Raw genomic sequence first — 26141 nt, 5'->3', positions numbered from 1 at the left:
CTCTGGAAGGATGAGGTCCTAGCCGCGGTGGGAACTGGCATTCCCGAAGGGGTGCACGGTACAGGGGATGCTGACAACGCTGTCCTTCTCAGACGATGGCGTCCTCCCACTGCCAGGTCCCCCTGCATGCTCTCCTGGAAAGGGAAAGCCCACGCTGGTGACCCCGGAGGCACGTGTCCCTGTTGGGATCACAGTGTACAGGCTGGGGCCGGGGCCCCGAGGAGGGCCTCGTGTACAGTGATCTGGCATGCCCGTGGCAGGGCTGAATGCTTCCGAGGAAAGTCTGGGCGAGTATGCTTGACGTGATGGCTTCAGCGGCATGGCCCCGTTCTCAGGTACAGCGGGACCTGGGTTTACACGTCGGTGATGTCGGTATTTTTTACCAAGATTGATGAATATTTTGTCAGTCTATATAGGGTGAGTGATTTTTAAATTTGTAATCTATCAGTATTTGCTCATTTAAGAATTTCATAAAGTATTTTTTCAAATCAGGTATTTCTTGAATGACTTTGGCTGCACTTTTGATGGCCAGTTGCCATGCATTATTAAACTCCCTTTTTTTTCTTCAGAATCTTCCAGTAGACGTCTAGAGTTTAGCTAGAAGTCTTGGCTACGATACAAACAGTGATGGAAAACACATGAGCAGTAACAAGTTTTAATCTGGCCCCTCAGTCCTACGCCGGCTAATCTGTGGAGGCAGCTTATTCCAGTGTCAGCCAGGGTGCAGCCACACCACTCTCGAGCGGTGTGCCGCTCGCCTGCCGGGACACCTTCTCACCTCTCCTTCGGCAGCACCTGGAGCAGCAAGACACGACAGGGAAGGGGTGCATGCTGGGGGCTTCGACCCTCAGGACGGACTCCCTCCTGACAAGGTACGTTTTCAGTCTTTTCTTCACAGTTGAAGGAACAACTTCATAGTTGATACTAAGGGGACACTGACGTTATTAACACCAGTGCTTGTAAAACATATGACCAAGTTTACCTGCAGAATTCCTTAAAAGTCAGTACTTAAATACATAACATAAAATTACTCTAGCCTTTAAGTTTTATATAGAATGGATTCATTTTCATGTAACTGACTTTTACAGTTAAATGAAAACCTGTTATGATGCTTCACAAATGTTAACATGATTGATTTTAAAAATATTTAAACCAAAATCTTTTGAGTATGTTCTTTTAGGAAAATAACATGACCTTAAAATAATTAATGATAATGAAGTTTATGGATATCACAAGAACATTAAGTGAAACAGTAAATATTTCTTTCAAAATGCGAAACTATGATGTTTTCTAGTGTGTTTTCAAAATATGAATTATTCAAATGTCAGTTTTACTTACACATTTGAATATTCACATTGTTTTTGATAAATGTCTTCCTTACTCTTATGTAACAAGATAGCACTGGACAGTAAACATGGAGATGCATATAATTCCAAGAAAGAATAGTTATCAGCAATACTTCAACTAGCTCCATATCCAATAGGAAAGATCAGAAACTTCTTTTCACACAACTCCATAGTCAGAATTTAAAATAAAGATTTCCTTTGTCCTCTCCCAAAGTAAATTTTTAAATTAAATCTTAGGTGAAAAGAAATTAAACAATGTAGTTGATGTCCTACTTCCTCAGAATCTAAACAGAGCACAGCATTCCTTCTTGTTAGTGTGTTCAGGGATGTGGCGGCCACAAGCCATGGCCACATGCTGTGGGTGAAGTCACAAAGACACCTGAGGGTCTATCTCTCTCTAAGAATAAAGTGGTTTTTTTTTTTTTTTTCAATCCCAAGAATCACTGAGTTGTTTAAAAAGAAAAAAAAAAAAGGAAATACAAAGAAATCGTAAGCCCACACACATGTGAAAGTATCTTGATGTTTTTAATTTGTTTTCGGTATTTCACAACACAGTGTGGTGGAAAGAAGTCTTCTGTTTCCACCAGCTACCCCACTACAAATGAGTGTTTGGGTACCTGATCCGAGGTTTGAGACAAAGCACTTTACAAGCACAAGTCTTAATGCACCGTAGGAGACACTGGGGAACAAAGAGGTAGAAGTGTTTTGTTTTTAAGATGCACTGAAAAACGAAGAAGGACAAAAACTGGTCTAAGGAAAGGCAGTCACAACTTCTTTATCAGATGCGATTTACATTTCCAGGGTAAAGCGAATTATTTAAGGACAGTGTGCCCTTTAAAAGCATTAGTTTCCTTCCAGAGGTCCTGTAAGCGTCCAAGTTCATGTCTGGACGCTGAACTTCCTTACTTGTTCAAGTACAGGGCTGAGCCTCGATTGTACCTGGATCCAGCTCAGATGCCCTCTGTGAGCACACACATGGAGGACCTTTATCACATTTACAACTGACATCTGCTACTGGCACTTGTGAGTGGATAGGGACAAGTCAGCCCGGGGAAAAGTCGCCAAGCAGACCTTTAAGCATGGGATTTAAAAGCACAGTGACTTATTTTCCTAATAATAGTGTCTGAGAAGAAATACCATTTCACTTAGACAAACTTTCCGATCTAAGTTTGTGGAACATTTAAGTGGAAAATAGGAGTTTATGCAAATTCAGAGACACTTCTTAGCTCCATTTCCAGTCCTGAGAACCTGGCCAAACCGCGTGCCCCGTCCTCTCTGAGGAGAGTCTGCTTACTGTCTGGAAGTCACTGTGGCATTGGGGCCGGCCTGGGGGGTCTGTGCCAAGGGTGGTGCTGGGGGTGGGGTGGGGGCAGGCAATGCAGGAGCGAGGAGGCTGACCTCAGCCCCTCTGTGGGAGCAACGTCTCAGAGGCCCTTCCTGGCTACACCGTGCCATGGTTTATTAAGAACAGCAGTAGCACGGAAATAATATTCCAGATATTATTCTGATTAAAAGAAACTTGAAACCAAAGTCCAAAGCTTTCCATGAGTAATAAACTCTGGCAAAACTGGTCTAAACTGGGGAAATACTAAGTCTTCCTGAGAACAAAACACAAATATTTTTAAAGGTTTTAAAAATAGCACAATCTAACTACTGCCCAAACTTATCAAATAAGAGCTTAAGCCTAAATATTAATAAACTAAAAAATTTAAAAATAAGACAACTAAAAGTCACATCATTTTCAATGAGAAATAATACTCTATATTCTTTCTGAATAATGGAAAAACACTGCTATATAGCATTCCCTCCTGGACATCCCAATATTTTTCTACTGATAAAAAAATTGGTCAACTAGGATAGGGCACGGTTTGGGGCCTACTATCACTTGTACTTTCTCGCCTCAGATGAAGGGCGTAAAGGGTGAATCCCTCATGGAATCAAGGCTCGCCTGACTTCTCTTTTTAAGGAGCCAGGATATAAAAGAATGCAGAGAGATCACATTAATCTTCTATGGCTAACAGAAGTCAGAAGTAGCACGGAGAGAACATGCCAGAAGGCACTTTGGGTCTCCATATAAAGAATTTCCTATCAAGCAGAGATGGACAACAGGGGAACCGGATGCCCCTTGAGGAGCACTCGCTGGAGTCATGCAAGCAGAGAGTGGACACACTAACTGACCCAGCATGTTCCGGGGAGAATCCAACACCCGGATGGAGTTTCACCTACGTGCCATTTCCTGACTCCGCAGGTCTCCTCCCTCACTTGCAGGGGAAGGGCCCAAGGAGGCACGAACAAGGGGTGCTGACCCAGCGGCCAGCAACCAGAAAGCATCCCGGGTACCCAGCCTGCTCTAGCAGCCAGAGCCCCCACCTCCTCCGGGGCGGGGGGGGGGGCACGCTGGCTGATGTGCCTCCTGACCCCACTGGGGGCTGGCCTGCAGCCCTGATGCCCGGCTTGCCCCTCCACCTCACCTGCACGTGGCCTCTTCACACCGCGGTCCCTCAGCCTCGCCTGCACCTGGCTCCTGGGCTCTCCTGCGTCCTGAGGCAGGAGGAGCGAAGGCGAGTCCCGAGCTCCACTGCCAGGTCAGGGAAAGCCCAGAAGTGTTTGGAGCTCTACCATGGTCCTCTTGTTATGTGGATTCGTTAAGGTTCTATGGTCTTCTTACATCTATCACTGCAGCTACAGTACCTGTTACGTAGATTTCTCTGGTCTAGACTGGGAACCTACAAGCTCCCGTATAGCTCTAAGTTCCCCCAAGAAAATACTGAAACTCAGCAAACCAACTCAAAAATAACTCTGGATTAAACTCCTCATCTCCCACGGACCAGGGCAACTGGGGGCAGGCCTCAGGAAACTACGGCCCCCAAAGATTCCCCAGGTGGGCACTGCTGTCTGACCTTTTTCTTGGACTCTTGAGGGGAGGCTAGATGAGAAACCTTTAATTGTGTAGACCACCTGATGCCACAGAAGTGGCTGGCAAAAGGCAAGAGTACAGAGGGGACCAGAGCAGATTCTGTCGGCAGACTGACGTTTAAAATACTTAAAAACCAACATAATAATTTAAAAAAATAGGCCCCTAAAAGAGGAAAAGAGTCCTTCACTCAGTAGCCTACTCCCTCTTATTAGGTTTGTGTGTTCTATTTCAACCTTGTGTGTGTGTGTGTGTATTTTATAGAGATGGCTTTATATCTACTGTCTCCAACAGTAAACTGAGGGTATGAGGAGTAAACAGACCTCTGGTGAAGAATGCTGCCCTCTGAGTCTGGGGGCCACACACCTGGAGATCCCTGCAAAGTGCCAGCCTCGGTGCACAGTGCCTCCCCGCGGTTCAGCTCTGTTTACTAACTCAGGCATTTGTTCAGTTTTCCCATGAATGCACCTGACATTCCAGCTTTGGCTTTTACAACAAGCCCGTGCTTGGCTGAGAGTAGCGGATCAGGAGCTGTGGTTTTATTTTTTTGAGGAGGGACATGAGGGAGGAAAGAGGATGCGGAGAGAGGGGCCTCTATGTCACAGAATCTGCATCCTAACACTGCGCCTGGTACACAGCAAGGCCCTGACTCATGCCCACTGGAAAACTGCAGCAACCTCAAGCAAAGGCAGAGCCAGGGGCAGCTGTGGACATGGCAGGCAGAGCTGCAGAGCAATGGTAAAGAATAAGCTGGTACCTGCGACAAGCTTTGGTGTGGCTAAGGACCCACCCAGGGCTGAATTAGCTAGGGAATGGGAGTTTTAGAAGGTCAATGCAAAGCTGGGAACCAAGTACTAGGGAGCCAGGAACCACACAGATGCCTTGGGTCAAAGTCGGGCAGGCAGCTGGGAAGCAGAAATAACGTGCCAGAGACAAAGTGATAGTGGAAACGGAACCCAGCTGACCTTACCAGGTGCCTGTGGCCAGGGTTCCTGGGGGTTGGGGGACTGGACATGGAAAGGGAACCTGCCCATCCTGGAGCCGGCCGACAGACACCGCCAGGCCTCAGGCGGCCAGCACAGGGTCTCTGCACCATAGGAATCTGACCACACACCATACCCACTCCTGCCCTCCCAGCCCAGGCTGCACATGCACCCCTCCCTGCGCAGACTGGTGGCCTGGCTGGAGAAGAGATGACAGAGTGTGTGGGTGAGGCCACCGGATTTCAGGATGCAAGAGCGTGCTCCCACAAAGGCAGCAGCAGAAAATGCAGACCACACACTGGGAGTGTGGGCTCTACCTTGGGGTCTGACTCTTTTGGTTATGTGGCCTTGGGGAAGCCACTGAAGGTCTCTGCGCCTCCCGTTCCTCCTGGTTAATATGGGGGATGTGTCTGGAATCAACTGGATTGATGCTTCCATAAGGCAGGGAAGAGGTGGGAGGCCAGGCTGGTTCTGAAGTGAATTATTAACATAAAAAAGTGTTTGCCATTCTCAGGTGTGTCCTGATCGTCGCATAATCGAGTGTGGGTTATCACAGAGAAATCTCATGTATCTAGCTGGTGACGTCCAGCCACCCAGTGGACAAAGTGTTCACACTGCCATTTAGATTTCTAAGTTAAATAATGTTAATTACCAGGTTAATGACTGATGACAGAATTTTTTTCCCACCTTCCCCTGGGGATTAAAAGGCATACCACATATAGCTGAATATTTCATTTCTGATGCCTAAGTCCAGAAAGAGCAAGGCCATGGAGAGAGGTTAAACCTAATTTCTGGGTTCTGGGAAACTGTAAGCAGCCGACATGACTCGCAACGACTTGGGGAGCCAGATCTTCCCGAGGCTGGACCAACTGCAACGGCCTCTGGACGGCCTGTGCGGCTACGGTGCTGTCGTGTTACGTGCAGCAAGCGGACCAGCTGCGCTGCTGGGGACCTGGCGGAGGGACATCTGGGGAGAGGGTGCATGCCCTCTGGCCAGAGCACAGCCTCACCAATGGGCATCTGTGTGCCACCCACTGCACAGGGAAGACTGGAAGACTGTCTTAGATGATTTCATAATTTTTGAAAATTACAAAGACTGTACGCTTCTCAAGTGACAGTTAAGAAACCATGATATGTAAACACACCTGTAGAAAAATCTGCCATTAGATGACAACAAATCTATGCTCACAAGGCTCTAGATCATTCATTCTAGTTTTGTGTGGGCTTTAAAAATACAGCTGAAAACAAATAACCCTGGCCCTCAAAGAAACCAAACAAACAAAACTCAGTGGAAAGATGAGCAAGAAAAGAGTAAGAAAGTCTGGCCCTCAGACGCTCTGGATCAGGTATTAGACAATGGAACAGATTAGAAGGAGGAAATCCAAGTACACTGTGGAAAAAGTGACCAAGTCTGAGACTGAGGCTGGCGGTGGGGAGGGAGGGTCATTACAGACAATCTCCAGATGTGAGGTCAAGGGGACATGGGGGTTTTACTTCGAAAGGGACATAGATATTAAGGCAATGGAAGGATATGGAGAAGAGGGAGTCAGGTATGATTATCTGTTTTTGTTTTTAAAAGCACTCATTAGTTTCCTAAGTATAACAGTAGTACTTACTGGCCATTATAAAAGTTAAAAAAAAAAAAAGACGACACACGTCATTCATGGTTCTACTACTCAGGATTATCAATTAGCTATATTTGTGCCAAGTTTTTGAGTGTTTGTAAGTATACTTTACATATGGATTTTTTAGACTTGTTTTTTGTAATTCCAAAAATACAATGTTCCATATTTTTTTTTCAATTTTTTAAAAGATTTTATTTATTTATTTGAGACAGAGAGAGCACAGCAGGGGGAGTGGGAGAGGGAGAAGCAGACTCCCTGCTGAGCAGGGAGCCCCATGTGGGACTCGATCCCAGGACCCTGTGATCATGACCTGAGCCAAAGGCAGACGCTTACCTAAGCCACCCAAGCACCCCAATATTTGTAAACACTGCAAATATTTTGTGAGTTCAAAAGTATTTTGTAGAATACATACACCCTATTTTATTTTACTATTTCACTTTAACCATTAATATTATCTTTAACTTTTTGCTATTATATATAATTCTGTGGTGGACATCTTTATGCACATTAGAATTATTTCCTGAGACTAGATTACAAAAAGAATTAGTGGATGAGAAATAAAGATATTTTTAAAATTTCCAATGCATATTGCGCAACTGCTTTCCAAAAACTTTTTATAAATTTACTCACCCAGCAATGGGTCAGAATGCCATTTTGTTGTGCTCTTACTAACTCTGATTCTGTTTAAACTTTAACTTTATCTCAGTGTCTCCTTAGTCCTAGGTTGGCCCCCTACACGAGATAACATGAAGGAGTGCGTGCTCCTAGCGCTCTTGGCTTTATGCTCTGCCAAGCCCTTATTTCGCCCTTCGTACGTGACGCTAAAGAACATGATGCTGAAGGACATGGAAGATGGAGTGGATGGTGACCCTGATGATGACAACTCTCTTTTTCCAACAAGAGAGCCAATTAACCCCTTTTTCCCTTTTGATCTGTTTCCAACATGTCCATTTGGGTGCCAATGCTACTCGAGAGTTGTACACTGCTCCGATCTAGGTAAGAACATATGTCAACCTGTTTTGGAGAAAATGTCATTGTGATAAAATTGAAAGGATAGTAAGAGTCCTCGCTGAAATTTCAAAAATCAGCTCACTAATTGTAAAGCAATTTTTCATTTAAGTTTTTTGAAAATATAACAAATACAGAACATTTCCTTCTCTTCTCAAATTTGAATCAAAATGGTTCGTTTTAATTTCCTTCAGAGAGAATGGACATCACTGTGGTTCATTTCAGGATGTCAGCAGTTTGACAGTGTGCTTTCTAGTAACATTCTACAAGGACAAGATAAATTGCCTGTCTAGAGCCATAAACAGGTTATAGAGTTTGTGAAATCTCTAATGTAGACATTTTAAAGTCAATGCTCTTTGTTTTGAATGATTTAGGTTTAGAACCATCTAGAAAAGAAGTGACAGAACTAAATCACTTTCTAAAGTCTTAGAATGCATAACTCTCTGCTGAGTACTTTATTTTTTTAAATATTTCTAATGAAGACGCTCTTGAATAGAGGGGTACACTCATATCCTGTTCAGGGAGAAGGTATGGTGGGGAATGCATACCAGGGTTCACTGTACCTGCCCATTTCCAGATGAGGGGTAGGCTCAGACCTGCCTCGCTGTGGGAAGCCAAAGTGCGGCACTCACCTGTCATTCTGTACATACCTCACCTCTCCCTCGTGACCACAACAATGAAAAGGGTCTGGAGCCCTGTCACTCTTTCTCCCTCAGAAAATGAATTTCTTTCCAGAGCTTCCAATTTCATCAGGGGTGGGGTGAGCAAGGTCACTCCAAGTCTAAGTTACCTGGTGCTTTCTGCAGAGCCGCTCACTTCCTCCAAGACATTCCACTTCATTTCCTAAGACCAAAATCGTCTCCTATCAAAATGGCTACCTTGCCAACCTGCCAAGTGACTCCCTTCCCCTCTTTCTATCTGTGGTCAAACTTCTTAAAAGAGTGAGTCATCGCTGTAAACTATGGAGGGAAAAGTACTCAGGGCTACCGGGTAGAGTATTTTGACACTGAGCCCTTCGATGGGGCTATTAACTATACTACTGCTCCTTAGGAGCAAGGATGGCTCCCCCAAAAGCATACTAACATCTGAAACTCCCTGTAAAATGCATAAAAAAGGATGATGGATGAACGGTAAGTATAGTAAAATGTTGATGGTAGAAAGAGACTATGAGTTTTCACTGTAAAATTCTTTCAACTTTTCTTTAATGTTTGAACATTTCAATAACAAATGTTGGGGGAAAACAAGAAGGCCCCATGTTTGTCAAGCATAACTACTTTACGGCCTGACAAGCAGGGTGGGTATGTTCGGCCATCTAGGGAAAGCAAGAAAAGTAAGGAAGAAATGCACCAGGTACTGCTCTGGGTAATTTCCTGCTCTTCTTTGTGTTTTAATTCAAGAGGGGAAAAAAACATTAAGTCTTTAAGTAATTTAACTAACATGACTGAGTACCTACATACACAGGAGCATGATGCAGCTGAACCTTAACCTCACATCACAGAAAGAAAGCTACTATCACCCCTGCAAAGAGGAGTGCGAACTGACAGGGGGGTCAAAGCAATGGCTGGAAAAGACCCAGCGCTGAGGGGGAGGGTGTCAGCAAAGGTCTACCGCACACCCAGACATCAACAGGGAGTTACAGATGAGTAAGTTTTTATAAATCAAATAACTGACAACTGAGTAGGGCAGTTCATTGTTAAAGGAAATGCGTAGTAACATTTTAAAGAATGTACATGAAAATAATATAATTTATTTTCTAAGCACAACTTTGTACATATTGAGGCTTCTTAATATGATCAAAACCCACAGGTTCCAATTCAGCCCCACAACAGCCTGAGTAGTGGCAGAGAATGTCACCGCTCCTCGGCCCTGGTGCATCAGCAGAAGCCGCACCTCAGCTGCGGCCACCTCCCTGCAGTCATACTGGTGCGCCCTAATTTACCTCCTTATCTGTCACCTTGTGCAGATGAGCAGTGACAGCTAGACCCAGCTAGACACCTTGCAAAAATATATAAGTTACTTGAAAAGGTCTTCAGGTCTTTCCAAAGAGCAAGGTTTTGCTGTTTCTTAATGGTAACTGTGGATTTTAACAAACGTACATTTCTATCAACATATTAGAAAACTCTTCTTCAGCATATCATGTGTGTGTAACATGTTCGTTTATTTCTTAGGTTTGTCCTCCGTCCCAAGCAACATTCCATTTGATACTCAAATGGTTGACCTTCAAAACAATAAAATTAAGGAAATCAAAGAAAATGATTTTAAAGGACTCACTTCACTTTACGTAAGAATATATATGTTCATATTTAAGTGAAAATCTCTATCACTGCTAAAAGGATTACTCATATTTTGTGTAAACAAGTCTTACTTTTCTGTGTGTGAAAAATGACAAAATCCCTGATATTCAGTAGTGTTCTAGTTAATGAGAAATTAGATTTGATTAATTTAATTCAAGTGATGTTACCTGAAATGAAAGCCAGGTAAAAGGCAATGGGCTAAGAATTTAAGTAAATGGTCCTAAAATGAGCTTATGATCTATTTAGGTAATCACAGTCACTATACACTAAAATGAGTAAGATGATGATTATTTATAAGAACTCATTACGATACAGTTTAAGAAAATCTGTACCCAAACCTGTTGACTTATCTGAAGACACCATAAATCTCTGAGAGCAGGACATGCATTATATCTAATTAATATATACTTGTACAGCTTTTTTTCCCCTAGAACTTTAAAAATTAAAAATAATTTTTCCTTACAATGGTTATTAATATTTTAATATTCTAAGATTTAAAAGATTCTTAGTTTTCTATGTAACCCTTAGACCCTCTAGATTTTAGCAAGTAAAATGTCTAATTTATTTTGGAATTGGGTTTGGGAAGAGCCTGATTCCACACGTCCCAGCAATGGGGGTGTCCACTCTTCCCCTCAGCACGGATTTAGGATGGTGGTGTGGAGGGCAACCAACACTCCCCTTTCAAGGCTATGTTTGCACATTCTCATGCCGTGCTAGAGGGCAGAAACGTAAGGCCTGTCACGTCCAGGGCAGTCACAGCACTGAGAGGAGAAGGTACAGATACCGTGGCCACATCATTCTCTTTCAGATCCACGTAGGCCTGTTCTCCTGTCCTCTTCCAGGCCGCCCTGCCTTCCCATCACCCTCGGGTCAATGCGCGGACCCTGATGACCCATCCTAGCAGGCAGCGAAGGGGACTATTCAGTCCCATTGTGCAAGCAGTTCATGTCTGCTGGATGAGCAAGGACACTGAGGCTGGCCATGTTCTAGGCACCACAAGGAATGATCTGTCCTCAGGCTACCTATCCTCTTGGCAAAGCCACGCTGCCCTGTGATGCCAGGTGTGGGCTCCCAGGGCCATGGCTGGACAGCTTAGATTTGGTAAGACTCCATAAGTTCCCATATATTAAAAAAAAAGAGCAATTGGAAGAGCATATATTTATCTTATACCTGAGGCATCACTAAAATATTAGGACAATCCCACCAAGAATCTGTCCAGTCCATCCCACCAACTTCGGACCACAGAAACTTCTGGAAAATGGCAAGGCCATTATTAACTCTCAGAAGTTGGAAATACAGCCTACGAATGCTTCTACCACTTCTTCAACTTTATATTGAGCTACACAACCACAAGAATAATTAAAGTCGTATTCAATACCAAAATCATAATCAGTTTTTAATTTGTCATACAATTTTATTACATCTTGGGAGTATCCCAGGGACTTAGCCCACTTGTACTCCCATTATTCACTGGGAAATGAGTCTGAAAGGTGTCAGGAGCTGTGTTAGGCTTGTTTCTGTGTGGTCAGTTTTAGGTGTCACTTGTTGGAAGGGTAGTGGGTTCTGGAGCCCGGCAGGCCTGGGCTCAAACCTTGGCCCCACTAGAAGTAAGCGCTGGGCCAGGGGCTTGCCTCACCAAGCCTGACTTCCCCTGCTGTGACAGAGCTGTAACAATGCCATGGAACTCACTCAGAGGAACGAATGCCCAGCACCCAGTGGCTCAGTGCTGCCGACAGCCCTCGTGCTTCCCGACTGGCTCAATGGGAAAGCACTTCTCATTGCACGCTCTCTACCTGAATTGTGCGCATGCTATTTTAAGACATTTAATTATAATATCATCTTGTATGGTACCTGTCCTTAAAGAGAATCAAAAGTGTTTTCCAGATAATCTATAAATTCTCCATGTTTCAGCTGGCTGTTTGGCCCTCTGGTTCTTACACAAAGGACAATCCAGCATTAGGGAATGAGTGGGATCATTACACACATGCCGAATTTACAGTCAGCTGGCTACAGCCTCACTCATCAGGAGGACTTCCTGTCCGACTTCTGAAAAGCTACCCTTTTCTCATCTTCTGTCCTTACCTATAACCACACTGCCTGGGGCTCTGTGACTGTCACTCCTGGAACGGCAAGGGCAAGGGAACTGCAGACGCTAACCGAGTCTGCAGGGGCAGCTGCATGAGACCCTCCATATAAACTCACTCCATCCTGCACTCCTCACTCTTCCTTTTAGGTGGCTCTGGCGACGCACGTCCCAGTGGGAGGATACCAACAATTCCCAGGCACACACTCCCTCTGGGACCCCCAACAGTGGAGGCCTACAGTAAGCGCCCACCGTGGCAGAACATATCGCAGAGGGCAGAGGAACTAGGCCAGACAGGACGCAGGTCACTCTTTGTCACTGGGCCCATTTCCTCAGTGCGAAAGGGAGAGAGATAATTTCTAACTTTGTATCATAGGGTTGAGTGAGGGCTCAACAAGTTGTTATCCCACTCTTCCCCAAAGGAGAAGAGAACACACTTAGCTGGTAGCATACAGGAAAAAGGACATGTTACCAGTTCCTGTTCTCCTTCAGGTGAGATGGCATACCTCAGGAGGATAAGAAAAGGGCCTACAGGGCGCCTGGCTGGCTCAGTCAGTGGGCCGTCCGACTCCTGATCTTGGCTCAGGTCTCAATCTCGGGTCATGAGTACAAGTCCCAAGAGGGGCTGCTCTCTGGGTGTGGAGCCTACTTTAAAATAAATAAATAAATAAATAAATAAATAAATAAATAAATAAATAAAAATAGATAGATAGATAGGTAAATAAATAAATAAATAAATAATGAAGGCCTACAGGAAAGAGAATAATCAAGGGAGTTTAGCTGCCAAAGTGTTTGTATTTCTTCTGTGGAAGAACCACGGCGTGAATAACACTAGAAAGGCATATTAAGTCCGTCTGGAAACACTGGGAAGGTTGGTGTAGAATGGGATTGGTGACAACATTCATAAACGGAATGACTCTAGAGCTGCTCTCTGAAAGAAGGTCCCAAGGAATGAAGCCCCCAGCCACCGCCCTCGGGAAACATGGAGTCGTTCCTGCTGCCCAGCACACCCAGGTGCTGCAGATGCCTCCACATGCCTCACGGGCTTTGACTCCTGACAGTGCAGAGCTGGGCTGCTGTCTGAGCTTGGAGCTCCTCTGAGGCCGCTGCCACAGGGCCCTGAGAAGGGGTTGAGGCATTTTTCAGGACCCACTGCTGTCTCCCCAGTGTCTGAGATAAGCCAGCATGCGGTGGGCACTTTGTAGCAGTTTACGCCTACACATCTCCAGTCTGGGAAAAATGCTTCACATCAGTAAACATAAAAGAAGTAAGGTTTGGGGGCGCCTGGGTGGCTTAGTCATTAAGCATCTGCCTTTGGCTCAGGTCATGATCCCAGGGTCCTGGGATCGAGCCCCGCATCGGGCTCCCTGCTCACTGGGGAGCCTGCTTCTCCCTCTCCCACTCCCCCTGCTTGTGTTCCCTCTCTCGCTGTGTCTCTCTCTGTCAAATAAATAAATAAAATCTTAAGAAAAAAAAAAAGAAGTAAGGTTTTAAAAGTAGATGAAATCATACAAAAACATATTTGGTGTGACTGAATAGATTTTCATTTTATTTCATTTTATTTTAGAGAGAATAAGGGTGGGGAGGGGCAGAGAGAGAGAGAATCTTCAAGCAGATTCCCTGCTGAGTGCAGAGCCTGACCCGGGGCTGAATCCCACAACCCTGAGATCATGACCTGATCCGAAATCAAGAGTCGGACACCTAGCCAACTGAGCCACCCAGGTGCCCTCTGAATAGACTTCTAGATATAATACCATCGATTACTTCCATGAAGGGAAATGGGGTGCGGGGGGGCGGGGGGGGGGGGCGGGGAAGTGCTTAACTGCATGAACACATCACCTACTGAAAGATAAACCAAAGGCTCAAAACCACTCTGTTCCAACTCAGTAGTAAATATTTGTTTTAGCTTAGATTGGACTGGGGAATTATTTACATATTAATAAAGTATGTGAATGACATAATTTCCACTGTTTTCCACAAGTAACTAATCACTGCAGAATATTGGTAAATCAAATCCACTTCGTAATATGGTCTATCTCTTTATGCTTTATCTAGGCTTTGATCCTGAACAACAATAAGCTAACAAAGATTCACCCAAAAGCTTTTCTAACCACAAAGAAGTTGAGAAGGCTCTATCTGTCCCACAATCAACTAAGTGAAATACCATTTAACCTTCCCAAGTCACTAGCAGAACTCAGAATTCATGATAACAAAGTTAAGAAAATACAAAAGGAGACATTCAAAGGAATGAATACTTTACATGTTCTAGGTAAGTTTACACAAACGGATGAAACATTTTGGAATTATATGCAATATGCAAAGATAGAGGTCTTCATCATCACCAGCAATGTTTAAGACTGGTAATTTCCAAAATTAACTTCTTTAATCCAATAATCTCTATCTATCTAAGCCATTTATAATTCAAAGTATCAAACAAAATTTATAGCCCTTAAAGAAATACGCCGTTTCTAACACACACTCTCAAGAATCCCCTTTGAAACATCTACTGTGGTTTCAGTTTTCTGATTGCATCCTAATCGGTAAAATCTGTTATGCATATTTAATTTAAAGGTAGTATTTTTTAAAAAAAATAATAAGGTTATGCTTACACCAAAAAAGGTAGTATTTTTAATGTGTTGTATAAACTACTCAAATATAATGTACAAAATTAATTCAGAGATTATTTCAAATGTACATCTAATTTATATTATCTGCTTTAAGATTGCTGAGCTAGAGAAATTTCTGTTGTACATTATAAACTCCACCCTATTTTACTTGTAACACCCATCGTATAACCATGCTGTCTCCCTCGCCAATATTCATTCAAAATTCATGATCAATATTCTCATTAACTTCCTCACTCACTTAGGTCAGCCAAATGCCTGGCACTTACCAAACAGCCTCACTTACTGGCATCTCCCCCAAATTATATTTCTGTTAATCAAATAACAATTTCTAATTGACTTATAATTTTAAAAGCTTAGGTGACAAATAAATGTATACTGGAAAACACAAATGTTTTAAATTATATGAAGAATTATCTTTTTTCTAATGTAATATTAACACAACAAAATATGCTCATGGTCAGAACAGAGTGATAACAAGTCATTGACTTAGCAATTCAAAGCAAAAATCTATTATATATATTTTCTATAATAAATCTATTCTAGTATTAATCTACTGTAATATAAGCATATTGTTACTTCAGCCTATGTAATACGAAGCAGTCTTTTTCTGCGAGCAACAGAAAGGGGAACAGATAGACACAGAAATAAACACAGCAAGTGAAAAAGATGCAGGATAAAGCTCGTATTTCTCAGAATGTTCTTGGGATGTCTGTGCCCGCAGAGTCTCCTTCATACACAACGGATGCATGCTAAATTATGTCATTTGCCCCCACAGAAATGAGTGCAAACCCTCTCGATAATAATGGGATTGAACCAGGGGCATTTGAAGGAGTGACAGTGTTCCATATCAGAATTGCAGAAGCAAAACTGACCTCAGTTCCTAAAGGTTTGTATTTATTTACGATAAAGTACTTAGAAAAAACTGTCACCTTTAAATGACCATGAAATGTATTGTTGTAAGCTGTATACACTGTCGAAACCCAAGGCGGTCAGAACCCTTTTTATCAGTAGGTCTGGTCAGGGTAGTGTGAAATTTGTTGTTTTCTCACACACATAAAGAGCCATACATAGTGCTTTTTCTTTTTCCTAGTACGAAACCAGAATCTTTTTGTTTCCCCAGTGAGAACAAACATTAAGAAGTAATGAACTTTTTATTCCTTCTTCCTAACATTTACTCATATATACCTGTCATTCCGTGAAGAACCTGCTAGAGGTGGACATTCTCTAGAGAGGAAGGTTGGGGAAGATGCACGGGGCCAGAGTGGGGCAGATGCAGGCTCTGGCGGGGGGGGCATGCACCCTGTACCCCATTCTTCACTCGGGTGCTGTGCAGATTCATGAGCCAGTGCACAGAGAGGTCTGAGGATGGTGTCAGGCACCCAGTGAATGGATGGAGACTTGTTCTTTATGATGGGACCTGAACCTGGTGCCTCAAAGTTAAGTGCCTCTTAAGTTTGCTACTGGACCAGTTTTCTAACCGTCTACGGCAAGCTCCCACTGTGGCAATGAGCTAGATCGGCTCGCCTTTCTTGGGAACCCTGCTCAGAGTCCGTTCCTCGTCTCTGACAGGTGCTCTCTCTCAGCTATGATGATGACCTGAGTCAGAAATAACCCCTGTGATTAATCATACAGTTTCCTTTCAAACAGCTCTGTCCTTCAGTGTCCACAGGAAAAGCAGAGACTTCACTGAAACCTTTTTCTACTATTCACCTGATCCAGAAGATTAACAAAACAAACATCAACTCTTAAGTTAAAGGACACAGCAAAGCTGCTCTTAGGAATCAAGCTGTGATCTTTCACTTAGGAGAAAAATCATATAAAGTAAAAGTTGGAATGACAATTTTGTTTTTATACAGGAAAAATCAATTTAATTCAGAACAACTCAATTAAAAAGCCACCTTATTTAGCATTCAATAAGGTGGTTGTTTTCAACAAGAAACCTAACATGATTTACTTCTCATCTTTCAGACACCACCAACAAAAATACATGCCACCTAACAAGTCCCATACATGAAAAGCCTCTGACATGCTGACAGTGGACGAACGTGAGGGGCAGGCAGAGGGCACGAGGGGAGGGTCAGGAAAGAGAATGGCCGGAGCTCACTGCCCCGGGGCAGCGCTCACCAGCAGCACATCCCAAGACCAATTAATTCTCCTCCAGTTTCAGTGCATCTTAAAAATGAAGGCTTCACTTCTCATGATGTTTTCAAGATTTTTCCAAAGGCTTAAGGAACGTATAACATCTTTAGAAATTTGTTTATTATTTATTTATTTATTTAAGGATTTTATTTATTTGCGAGAGAGAGCAAGAGAGAGAGCGCATAAGCAGGAGTGAGGGGCAGAGGCAGAAGGACAAGCAGGCTCCCCATTGAGCAGGGAGCCCAATGCTGGATCCCAGGACCCTGGGATCATGACCTGAGCTGAAGGCAGACGCTTAACCATCTGAGCCACTCAGGTGCCACTATCTTTAGAAATTTAAATTGGAATTAAATCTCTCAACTTATATAACTGCTCTTTCAAGATCCCTACGACATTCAAAAGCCAGTGGACTTTTTTGTTTTTATCATTTATTTGCTAAAATGTGAAGGCTGACTGCTGAAATCCAATCATCACTAACCCCTGCGGCAGGATGAGATTAGGCAGAGGCCCAAAGGGTCCTGAGCAGACCTGACACATTAACACAAGGAGGGGTGAAACGTGCCTTCCTCCTGGGTCATTTGGAAAACTCTGCTACCGAGCAGCACTGCATGGAGGGGAGAAGACACCTGTTTGAACATAGGGTAGGAATAGAAGGATCTGTGCAAAAGCAGGCACGTTTGTTGACAGTCACTGAGCTCCCACCCAAACTCCTACATGGCTCATCTACCCTGCAGGGGCTCTGCTTTTCTCTTGGGTCATCCACCTTCTCCACGCCCTAGCAAAGGGAACGGTCCCCTCAAGTTCTACAAACTCTCTTCCAAAAAGTTTCCCTGACTGCTCAACATGAACAGATTTCTCTCTTTGAGTTGCTACAACATATTCTAGAACAGGCTGGAACATCTGTGATACTCTTTTAGTGATTTCTGTATGTGTGATGGATTTGCTCAACTAGTATGTAACGTTTCTGAAGAGAGAACCTCCCCTCCATTCTTTTTACATATTGGAGGATATAGTCATTCCATAGATATAATTCAGTTCAACTAATCAGAATTCAAAAAAATTAGAACCCTCTCAGTTTAGAATTGTTTTCCTGTCCTCTAGGCTTTTTTTTTTAACTTCTAAAATCCAAAGTAGACTCTGGAATCAACATAAACTCAGCCAGCAAATGTACTGATATGATATGTAGGGGCGCCTGGGTGGCTCAGTCATTAAGCGTCTGCCTTCAGCTCAGGTCATGATCCCAGGGTCCTGGGATCAAGCCCCGCATGGGGCTCCCTGCTTGGCGGTAAGCCTGCTTCTCCCTCTCCCGCTCCCCCTGCTTGTGTTCTCTCCCTCTCCCACTCCCCCTGCTTGTGTTCTCTCTGTCAAATAAATAAATAAAAATCTTAAAAAAAAAAAGAGTACTGATATTTATAAGGATGCTTCAATTACCTTAAACAGACTTAACCACTAATAAAGGAAGGAAATGTTTTCAGTAAGAGTTGGAAAAAAGAACACTTTTCCCAGCTAGCTAACTAGAACCTATGGTTGACAAATAATACTAATAAAATAAGGCATGATTTAATATTCTGGTTAATCTGGGAAGGGCTAGGGTCAGAACATGCAGGGTGAGAAGAGAAAATGCCCACATTCATCGGGGACCTGGCATGTGCCAGGTTACACTGTAGATGCTTCTCTTTATGCAGAAACTACTACTAATTGAAGAGAATAAATACTGCAATAGATTCAATGTATCAAACAGGTAAAAACCCACGTGTTCATAAAAATACTAAAAAAAATTTCACTGGTCACCTCTGGGCATGGCACCAACTCATTACTTAAAAGAAGCAAGCATTTATGCTGCCTTTTCTGTAAAAATTGTGACTAAATAATTGATGAAGGAAAATTCTTTAGATACGAATCCTACTGATAAATGTATTAAGCATGACAACATCAGACAATCACCATTTTTACATTCTTAATGAAATAATAGATCCTGTAGCACTCATCAACAAACACTAAGACCATCAGGTGAAAGGCTGATCTACTGAATTTAATCGTCTCTACATCGAAGCATAGCTTATAAGAAATGACTAAGACAAATGATATGTAGAAGCCTCTCAGTCCAATCCACAAATGCGTATCTCAAACAAATCAATATCTGAAAGAAATCAATGCAAGACAGGGAAAAAAGAGGAAGTATATATTTAATAGTAGAAGAAATTTAAGAGATGGGAGAACCCAATGCATTCTGTAAACTTCTATCTGGATCCCGACCTGAACAAATCAACTGTAAAACAATGTATCTGAGATCATTAGGGAAAGGAATATTCCGTGATCGTGAAGAATCGCTGCGACTTCCGATAGCTGTAACCCTGACAGGATGGTTATGTGGAAACAAGAGGACCTGATGAGTTAAGGACATCTGGTGAGGCCTTTACAGGTGAAGTGACATTATGTATGGAATTTGATTCTAAATACTCCAGCAAAAAAACAAGTGAATGAAGAAAAATCAATGAGCAAGCCAATGATAGATAACTAATCTGGTGGATGAAAGACATGTGGGAAACTGGACACTGCAGTGTGGTGGCTCATGACACTAGCCTCTATTTCTATGTGAAATTTTCCATAATAAAAAGTTGAAAAGGGGCGCCTGGGTGGCTCAGTTGGTTACGCGACTGCCTTCGGCTCAGGTCATGATCCTGGAGTCCCGGGATCGAGTCCCGCATCGGGCTCCCTGCTCAGCAGGGAGTCTGCTTCTCCCTCTGACCCTCCTCCCTCTCATGCTCTCTCTCATTCTCTCTCAAATAAATAAATAAAATCTTTAAAAAAACCAAAACAAAACAAAACAAAAAAAAGTTGAAAAAAAAAAGCAGATCCCTAAAGGACTAAGTCTACAGTGTGAAACTTAACAAGTACATGAATAATCAGTTGGGCTTGGTTTTTTACTCCATCTAACATGCCTATTTCTTTTCTTACTCCAGATCTACCATCAACTTTACTGGAGCTTCATTTAGACTATAATAAAATTTCAACTGTGGAACTCGAGGATTTTAAACGATACAAAGACCTGCAAAGGTAAAAACCCCCCAAACCCCAACTCAGAAGTGGTAGGGATATGATGGAGACACTAATGAGACCCCTGGGGGAAGTGGAGGGACCTAATCAAGTCTGTCACTGTCGTGAAGATAAAATGAACAGGGACAGCTATTCCTTACTCTTTCTTGGGGGTAACAGAGGGACACCAAGTGAAATGAGAAGAACTTTTCAGATGCCCCCCTGGTTGGTGTAGGTTAGCTACAGAGTTTTGCTGACAGTGGAGGAGACGGCTGTCACACCCTGAAATAGGTTATGACGTGCAACCAGGAAGAACCTTTCTCTGAACACAGACGCAAATAGGTCAGGCTTCTGTTTCCCACTCAGCTGTGTTTTCAGCTATCACAACGTCTGCCTAAGAGCTGATGCATTTTATGCCATTTTCAGGCTGGGCCTAGGAAACAACAGAATCACAGACATCGAAAATGGAAGTCTTGCTAACATACCACGAGTAAGAGAAATACATTTGGAAAACAACAAACTAAAAAAAATCCCTCCAGGATTACAGGAGTTGAAATACCTCCAGGTAAAACATTCTTCCACTTGTGTTTTGTAGACTAGTACTTTCCTCTGCTTCTGTGAGATGTAGGAGTATCTGAAGCAAAGACCACGCGAGCAGCAAGGGTAACGCACATGTGACGACTCTGCAGGTTGCCTGAAGTGCTCTTAAGATCTGCTTCTAAGCAGATGTTAGCTAAAATGCTCAGGTATCCCTTTCCATCCTCCAGTTTCTCCTAGTGCTGAAGCCCTTGTGGCAAAGTTACTGACCCGGCTAATTTCAGGTTTCTGGGGTGGCAAGGGCTATGTAAAGGCAGGACTGGTCAGGAGGAATCCGAGGAGGATCATATATCCTTCTTTCTGGAAACGTTTCACAAAGAGCATGTGGACAAGGTCCCAGGTTTTTTCATTATCAGTGCAGTGCTAGATTAGAAGTAGGTATGATTTTTTAAAATTGATGTCAGAATACATAATCAGAAGTCAGTATTTGGGGCACCATGGATTCCTCTTTCTTCTTCTTCATTGTTAGAAACCTTTTTGTTTGAATTTGGCAGCTCTTGACCAGGTGGGAAGGGCCCCAGAATCCTTGGAGCATCTGATAGAGTTTTAGATCCTCCCAAGAACAAAAAATGAAGACCATACTTTGTATATAATTTTAGGAGTTTCACAGATCTCCCTGATTTTCACCTATGTTCCTCAAATTAAGAATTCCCACTGAATCCCATTTCACCTTAGTCCACTTTTCTCATGTGTGTTTCTTGATTTACAACATCCTCATCTTCCAAGAAGCAAAAACACATTGAGAACAAAACTGGGCCTTGAGTCACTTGCTGCTTCTTGATTTCTTCCCGATTTACCTATAAACAGGTTTTGTCCCCTACACCCCTTTGAGATAAAAGCCATCAAAATGGATATGGTACAGACAGATGTTCATCTCAAGGCTATGAGTTTTACTTTTTTTCAAGTGTTGCATCTAAATGTCTAACCAGTGAGCACAACCTGAGTCTTTCCTTTCTCAAGCCATTCCCAATTTGCATTCTTTATTCACAAGTAAAGAATTTACTCTGATTCCAACTTCTGGCTGCTTTTAAATCTACCCATACTCTTACTAGCATTCTTTTTTTTAATGAATAGAATTAGAACACACAAAAAAGAGAATTATAAAGGAGAACACAAGTCATAAGGGTACAATTCAGCAAATGTACCCAAAGCAAGCACACCGACATCCAGCAGTGTTTGCCAGTGAGGTGAATGCTGGGGAAAACTGCACCTTGCACTGAACATGAACTGCCGGGAAACACGCATGAACCATACAAAGCACCTGTCACAAAATCCCCGAGACTGATAGAGGGAACAGGAGGCTCCCACACCAAACTTCAAAGGTTTTAGCAATGACTGGAGTTCTCATGACTGGCTCAGATCAATCTCACCAAAATGTAAAGGTACAATCTAGAGGTAATGACAGCCAGAACTGATACCTTAGCCTTACCTGCCAAAATGCTGTCAGTAGACTGCTCTTACTTCTCAGAAATCTCAATTGCCAAAAAGACCAAAGAAGAATTTAAAGGGCTGATAAAGGGAATGGAGGGAAGTCCCTATACTGTCCATTGTTCCTGAGTAATAATATAAAAGACACATACACAGTTTATAAAACTGTATTTTGTCCATTGGTACAAAAAAAATATTTGACTATCGATCCTATATTACACATATGTATTCAAGCTTTTAACAGACATATTTTTCTATAAAGCAACTTACAAAAAAGCAGTTCTACACTTCTTTGCCTTGATCACAGAAAATGCTAGCTAACAATTCATATTCACAAGCCTAATCTTGGGAGCATTCAATTTCATTCTTCTGCTCATTTCTAGTACTTTTAAAACACAGTATTATCAACATGCAATGTAGTACACACACACACACACACCCCCCACTACGTAGGTAGCAGAAGGGGGGGGGGGGGGCGTGTGCTGACCCAGCAGTGTGCCCTGGGCCACCGCGGGGGCCCCTGCTGCACTGCACACACAGGACACTCTGTGTGTCACACAAGATCCCGAGAGGATATAATAAATATTTAAGAGGCATAAACATACAAGTATATATATATATTTTAAATGAAATACATTCAAATCAGTGTGAAATAAATGGACAAATAAACCCATGAACAAATGTGGACTATAGAAAGAACATCTTCATTTTACATCGATTGTGTACTTTCTTTCTCCTACTGCCACAGATAATCTTCCTTCACTCTAATTCAATCACGAAAGTGGGAGTGAATGACTTCTGCCCAACAGTACCGAAGATGAAGAAATCTTTATACAGTGCGATAAGTTTATCCAACAACCCGGTGAGGTACTGGGAAATGCAACCTGCAGCTTTCCGCTGTGTTGTGAGCAGAATGAGCGTTCAGCTCGGGAACTTAAGAAAGTAGTTATTAGTATTATCCATTTAATATAAAATTAAAAAATTGTTACATTTGGAATACTTGAACTCTATTAAAAATGGTGACATTATGCAAACAAGCAAAAGCTATTCCTAAGTGGTAAGTCCACCAACTTCCTTTATGACAAAAAATTTCAACAGAATTTTGCAAAACTATTGCTACATCAGGATTAAGAGAAACATGCATCTACTGCAGTTTCCTTTTGTAAACAAATGGATTTTACATAAATCTTATGCTTGAACATTCTTTTCTCAGTAACAAAAAAAACCACATTCAGTATTTAACACTTTGTTATCAAGTACATTTTAAAAAGAACTGTACTGTAATTGGAATGCTTGACTTAGCAAAATTTGTGCTCTTTCATTTGCTGTTAGCAAACCAAAATTGACAAGAATGGTTACATGAAGAGAACATTATACTATTCTTATTCTTTAATAACTCGGGTAGTACTGTAATGTTTCTGTTAATGTTGAAGAATGATTTCATATAATCTTATTCAAATTCTCATATCTTAGAGCTTTACTGTCTTTATGTTTAACTCCTTATAATAAGGCCTTCCGTGTGTATTATCAATTTGACAGATGCTATTCATAACATCTGGTTTCAGACTATAGCACATGCTTTCTTAATTTAATTATTACCTGATTATAAAACCTCTATAAAAATATATAGTGACTGTTTATATAAAATCTGTAATTCACGTTCTTTATTATCTCAGTTATTATAAGCTTTCAGTAGTACATCAATTGTTAGGTCATAGGACAACGTCACCTCAAAGCTAAGGCATACTTTCAAGATGTCCCTTGTGAGACCTTGGCCGGAAGAGCCTGGAGACTATCCATTCTACACAAACTGTTTACTCAAATATGACAAACTAAACAACTCTGAAATACAGCTAGTATAACTGAAGAGGCAGAGTCCTAAACAAAACACACAGAAACAAAAGGTCTGTACAAAAACTAAGCGTACCCTACGTATTTTTTATTTACATTCAACATAGGCAAAGCTAGAAAATGAAAAAAAAAAAACATTAAAATATTGGCTTGAAATAAAATACTTGTGCTTTGGTTTAATTTTTCTTCTCCCACCCAGGAACATAAACTATTTTTCAGTAAACTCTAACTTATATATAACACTTTTAGCACAGTATTAATGCTTTCTCATAGGAACATTACTGAAATACTCCCAAATATGCTTGTGCTATGAAACATAATCACCTTTATCTTAAACTACCACAAAAACTAGATTTTAAATAATTTTGAGGGTAGTCAAAAAATACTCCATATATGTAAGGTGGGGTGGAGGGTTTGAACATCCAGGTCAGCAATGGTTTTGTAAAACGGTCTTGTTCTTCCTAGTGACGGCCCCCAACTATGGCACTTCTGGCACCCTGGGCTGGATTGTTCTGGGGTTGGGGTGGGGGACGAGCTGTTCTTTCCTTTGCAGAAGGTCTCTGCCCTCAAAACGACAGGAGCACCTGCACCCCCCCCCCCACAGTGCAACACCCAACGATGTCTGCAGACACTGCCAATGTGGGGGGTACCAGTGGGGAGGGTGGAGTCTCATGGCAGCTAGCTGAGAAAAATGCTTTACAGGAAATTTACTTAATTTCTAAAATCTGACCCAAGTTTGGAAACTTGGAGCAAAACAGTTACTTTTGTTTTGTGAAACTACAGGGACAAGATCAAAGTGTGATTAATATAATAGAAGGTGGATTGCCTGAGTGGCTCAGTTGGTTGAGCGTCCCAACTCCTGATCTCAGCTCAGGTTTAGATCTCAGGGTTGTGAATTCAAGCCCTGCATTGGGCCCCATGCTGGGTGTGGAGCCTAATTTAAAAAACAAAACAAATGAAGAATAAAAGTTAACCACCAGTAGTGATGACAGAATGAGCCCAGGGATGCAGAGCTTTGAGTTAGAAGGACAAAACCAGAAATCCAGTTCCATTTATAGTCCTGGGAAGTCACAATCTCTTTGAGTATGTCTCCTCATCTACAAAGGGTAGTGATGACAATACTCATCAGCCATGAGGATTGAATGACAAAATGTATGTGAGTTTTCACAGAATGAGAACAAATAATACTAAAATTTGTATGGTACCACAGAAGACTCTGAAGAGCCAAAGCAATCTTGAGAAAGAACAAAGCTGGAGGTACCACAATCCTAGATTTCAAGGTACCCCACAAAGCTATACTAATCAAACAGTATGGTACTGGCACAAAAATAGACTCATAGATCCATGGAACAAAATACGAGCCCAGAAATAAAGCCATTCTTGTATGATCAATTACCATACAACAAAGGAGACACGAATATGCAATGGGGAAAATACAGTCTCTTCAATAAACGGTGCTGGGAAAACAGGACAGCTACATGCAAAAGAATGAAACTGGGCCACTTTCTTACAGCACACACAAAAATAAAGTAAAAATGGATTAAAAACCTAAATGTGAGACCGGAAACCATAAAATTCCTGAAAGAAAATATAGGCAGTAATATCTTGAATATCGGCCATAGCAACATATTTATAGATTTGTCTCCTGAGGCAAGGGATACAAAAGCAAAAATAAACAAACTATTGGGCCTACATCAAAATAAAAAAACTCTGCACACCGAAGGAAGCCATCAAAAAAAAAAAAAAGAAAAAGGCAATCTACTGAATGGGAGGAGATATTTGCAAATGACATATCTGAAAAAGGGTTAGTATCCAAAATATATAAAGAACTAATACAACTCAACACCCAAAAAGCAAACCATCCTATTAAAAAATAGGCAGAGGACCTGAAGAGATATTTTTACATAAAGATGCCAACAGACACATGAAAATACGTTCAACATCACTCACCAGGGAAAAGCAAATCTAAATCATAATGAGATATCATCTCACACCTGTCTGAATGGCTAAAATCATGAAGATAAGAAATAATAAGTGTTGATGAGGATGTGGAGAAAAAGAAACCTTATTCTACTATTGGTGGGAATGTAAATTCATGTGGCCAATGTGGAAACAGTATGGAGGCGCCTCAAATTAAAAGCCGAAGTACCATATGATCCAATAATTCCTCTACTGGGTATTTACCCAAAGAAAATGAAAACACTAATTTG

The 26141-nt window shown here is 42.1% G+C and overlaps 2 protein-coding genes across 4 annotated transcripts in view; one reads left to right on the top strand and one right to left on the bottom strand.

Moving 5' to 3' along the window:
• Positions 1 to 26141, bottom strand: part of CENPP (centromere protein P) — a 241093-nt gene that overhangs the window by 86990 nt on the left and 127962 nt on the right. The window lies entirely within an intron of this gene.
• Positions 426 to 24148, top strand: ASPN (asporin). The gene is made up of 8 exons (XM_032397784.1): positions 426 to 872; positions 7586 to 7864; positions 10045 to 10157; positions 14309 to 14522; positions 15656 to 15766; positions 19983 to 20076; positions 20482 to 20620; positions 22829 to 24148. The coding sequence occupies exons 2-8, from the start codon at positions 7615 to 7617 to the stop codon at positions 23024 to 23026; spliced, it is 1119 nt and encodes a 372-aa protein (XP_032253675.1). The 5' UTR covers positions 426 to 872; positions 7586 to 7614; the 3' UTR covers positions 23027 to 24148.

Source organism: Phoca vitulina, unplaced genomic scaffold, assembly GCF_004348235.1.
Source record: "Phoca vitulina isolate PV1807 unplaced genomic scaffold, GSC_HSeal_1.0 scaffold104, whole genome shotgun sequence".
In the NCBI taxonomy this organism is placed as follows: domain Eukaryota; kingdom Metazoa; phylum Chordata; class Mammalia; order Carnivora; family Phocidae; genus Phoca; species Phoca vitulina.
This window is presented reverse-complemented; position numbering and strand designations above follow the sequence as displayed.

Bases quoted from the DNA above. Each gene is read 5' to 3' on its own strand.
- ASPN (XM_032397784.1), top strand. From the start codon at position 7,615: ATGAAGGAGTGCGTGCTCCTAGCGCTCTTGGCTTTATGCTCTGCCAAG. The intron at 20,077-20,481 runs GTAAAAACCCCC...TGCCATTTTCAG, and splicing joins CGATACAAAGACCTGCAAAG to GCTGGGCCTAGGAAACAACA. The intron at 20,621-22,828 runs GTAAAACATTCT...CTACTGCCACAG, and splicing joins AGGAGTTGAAATACCTCCAG to ATAATCTTCCTTCACTCTAA.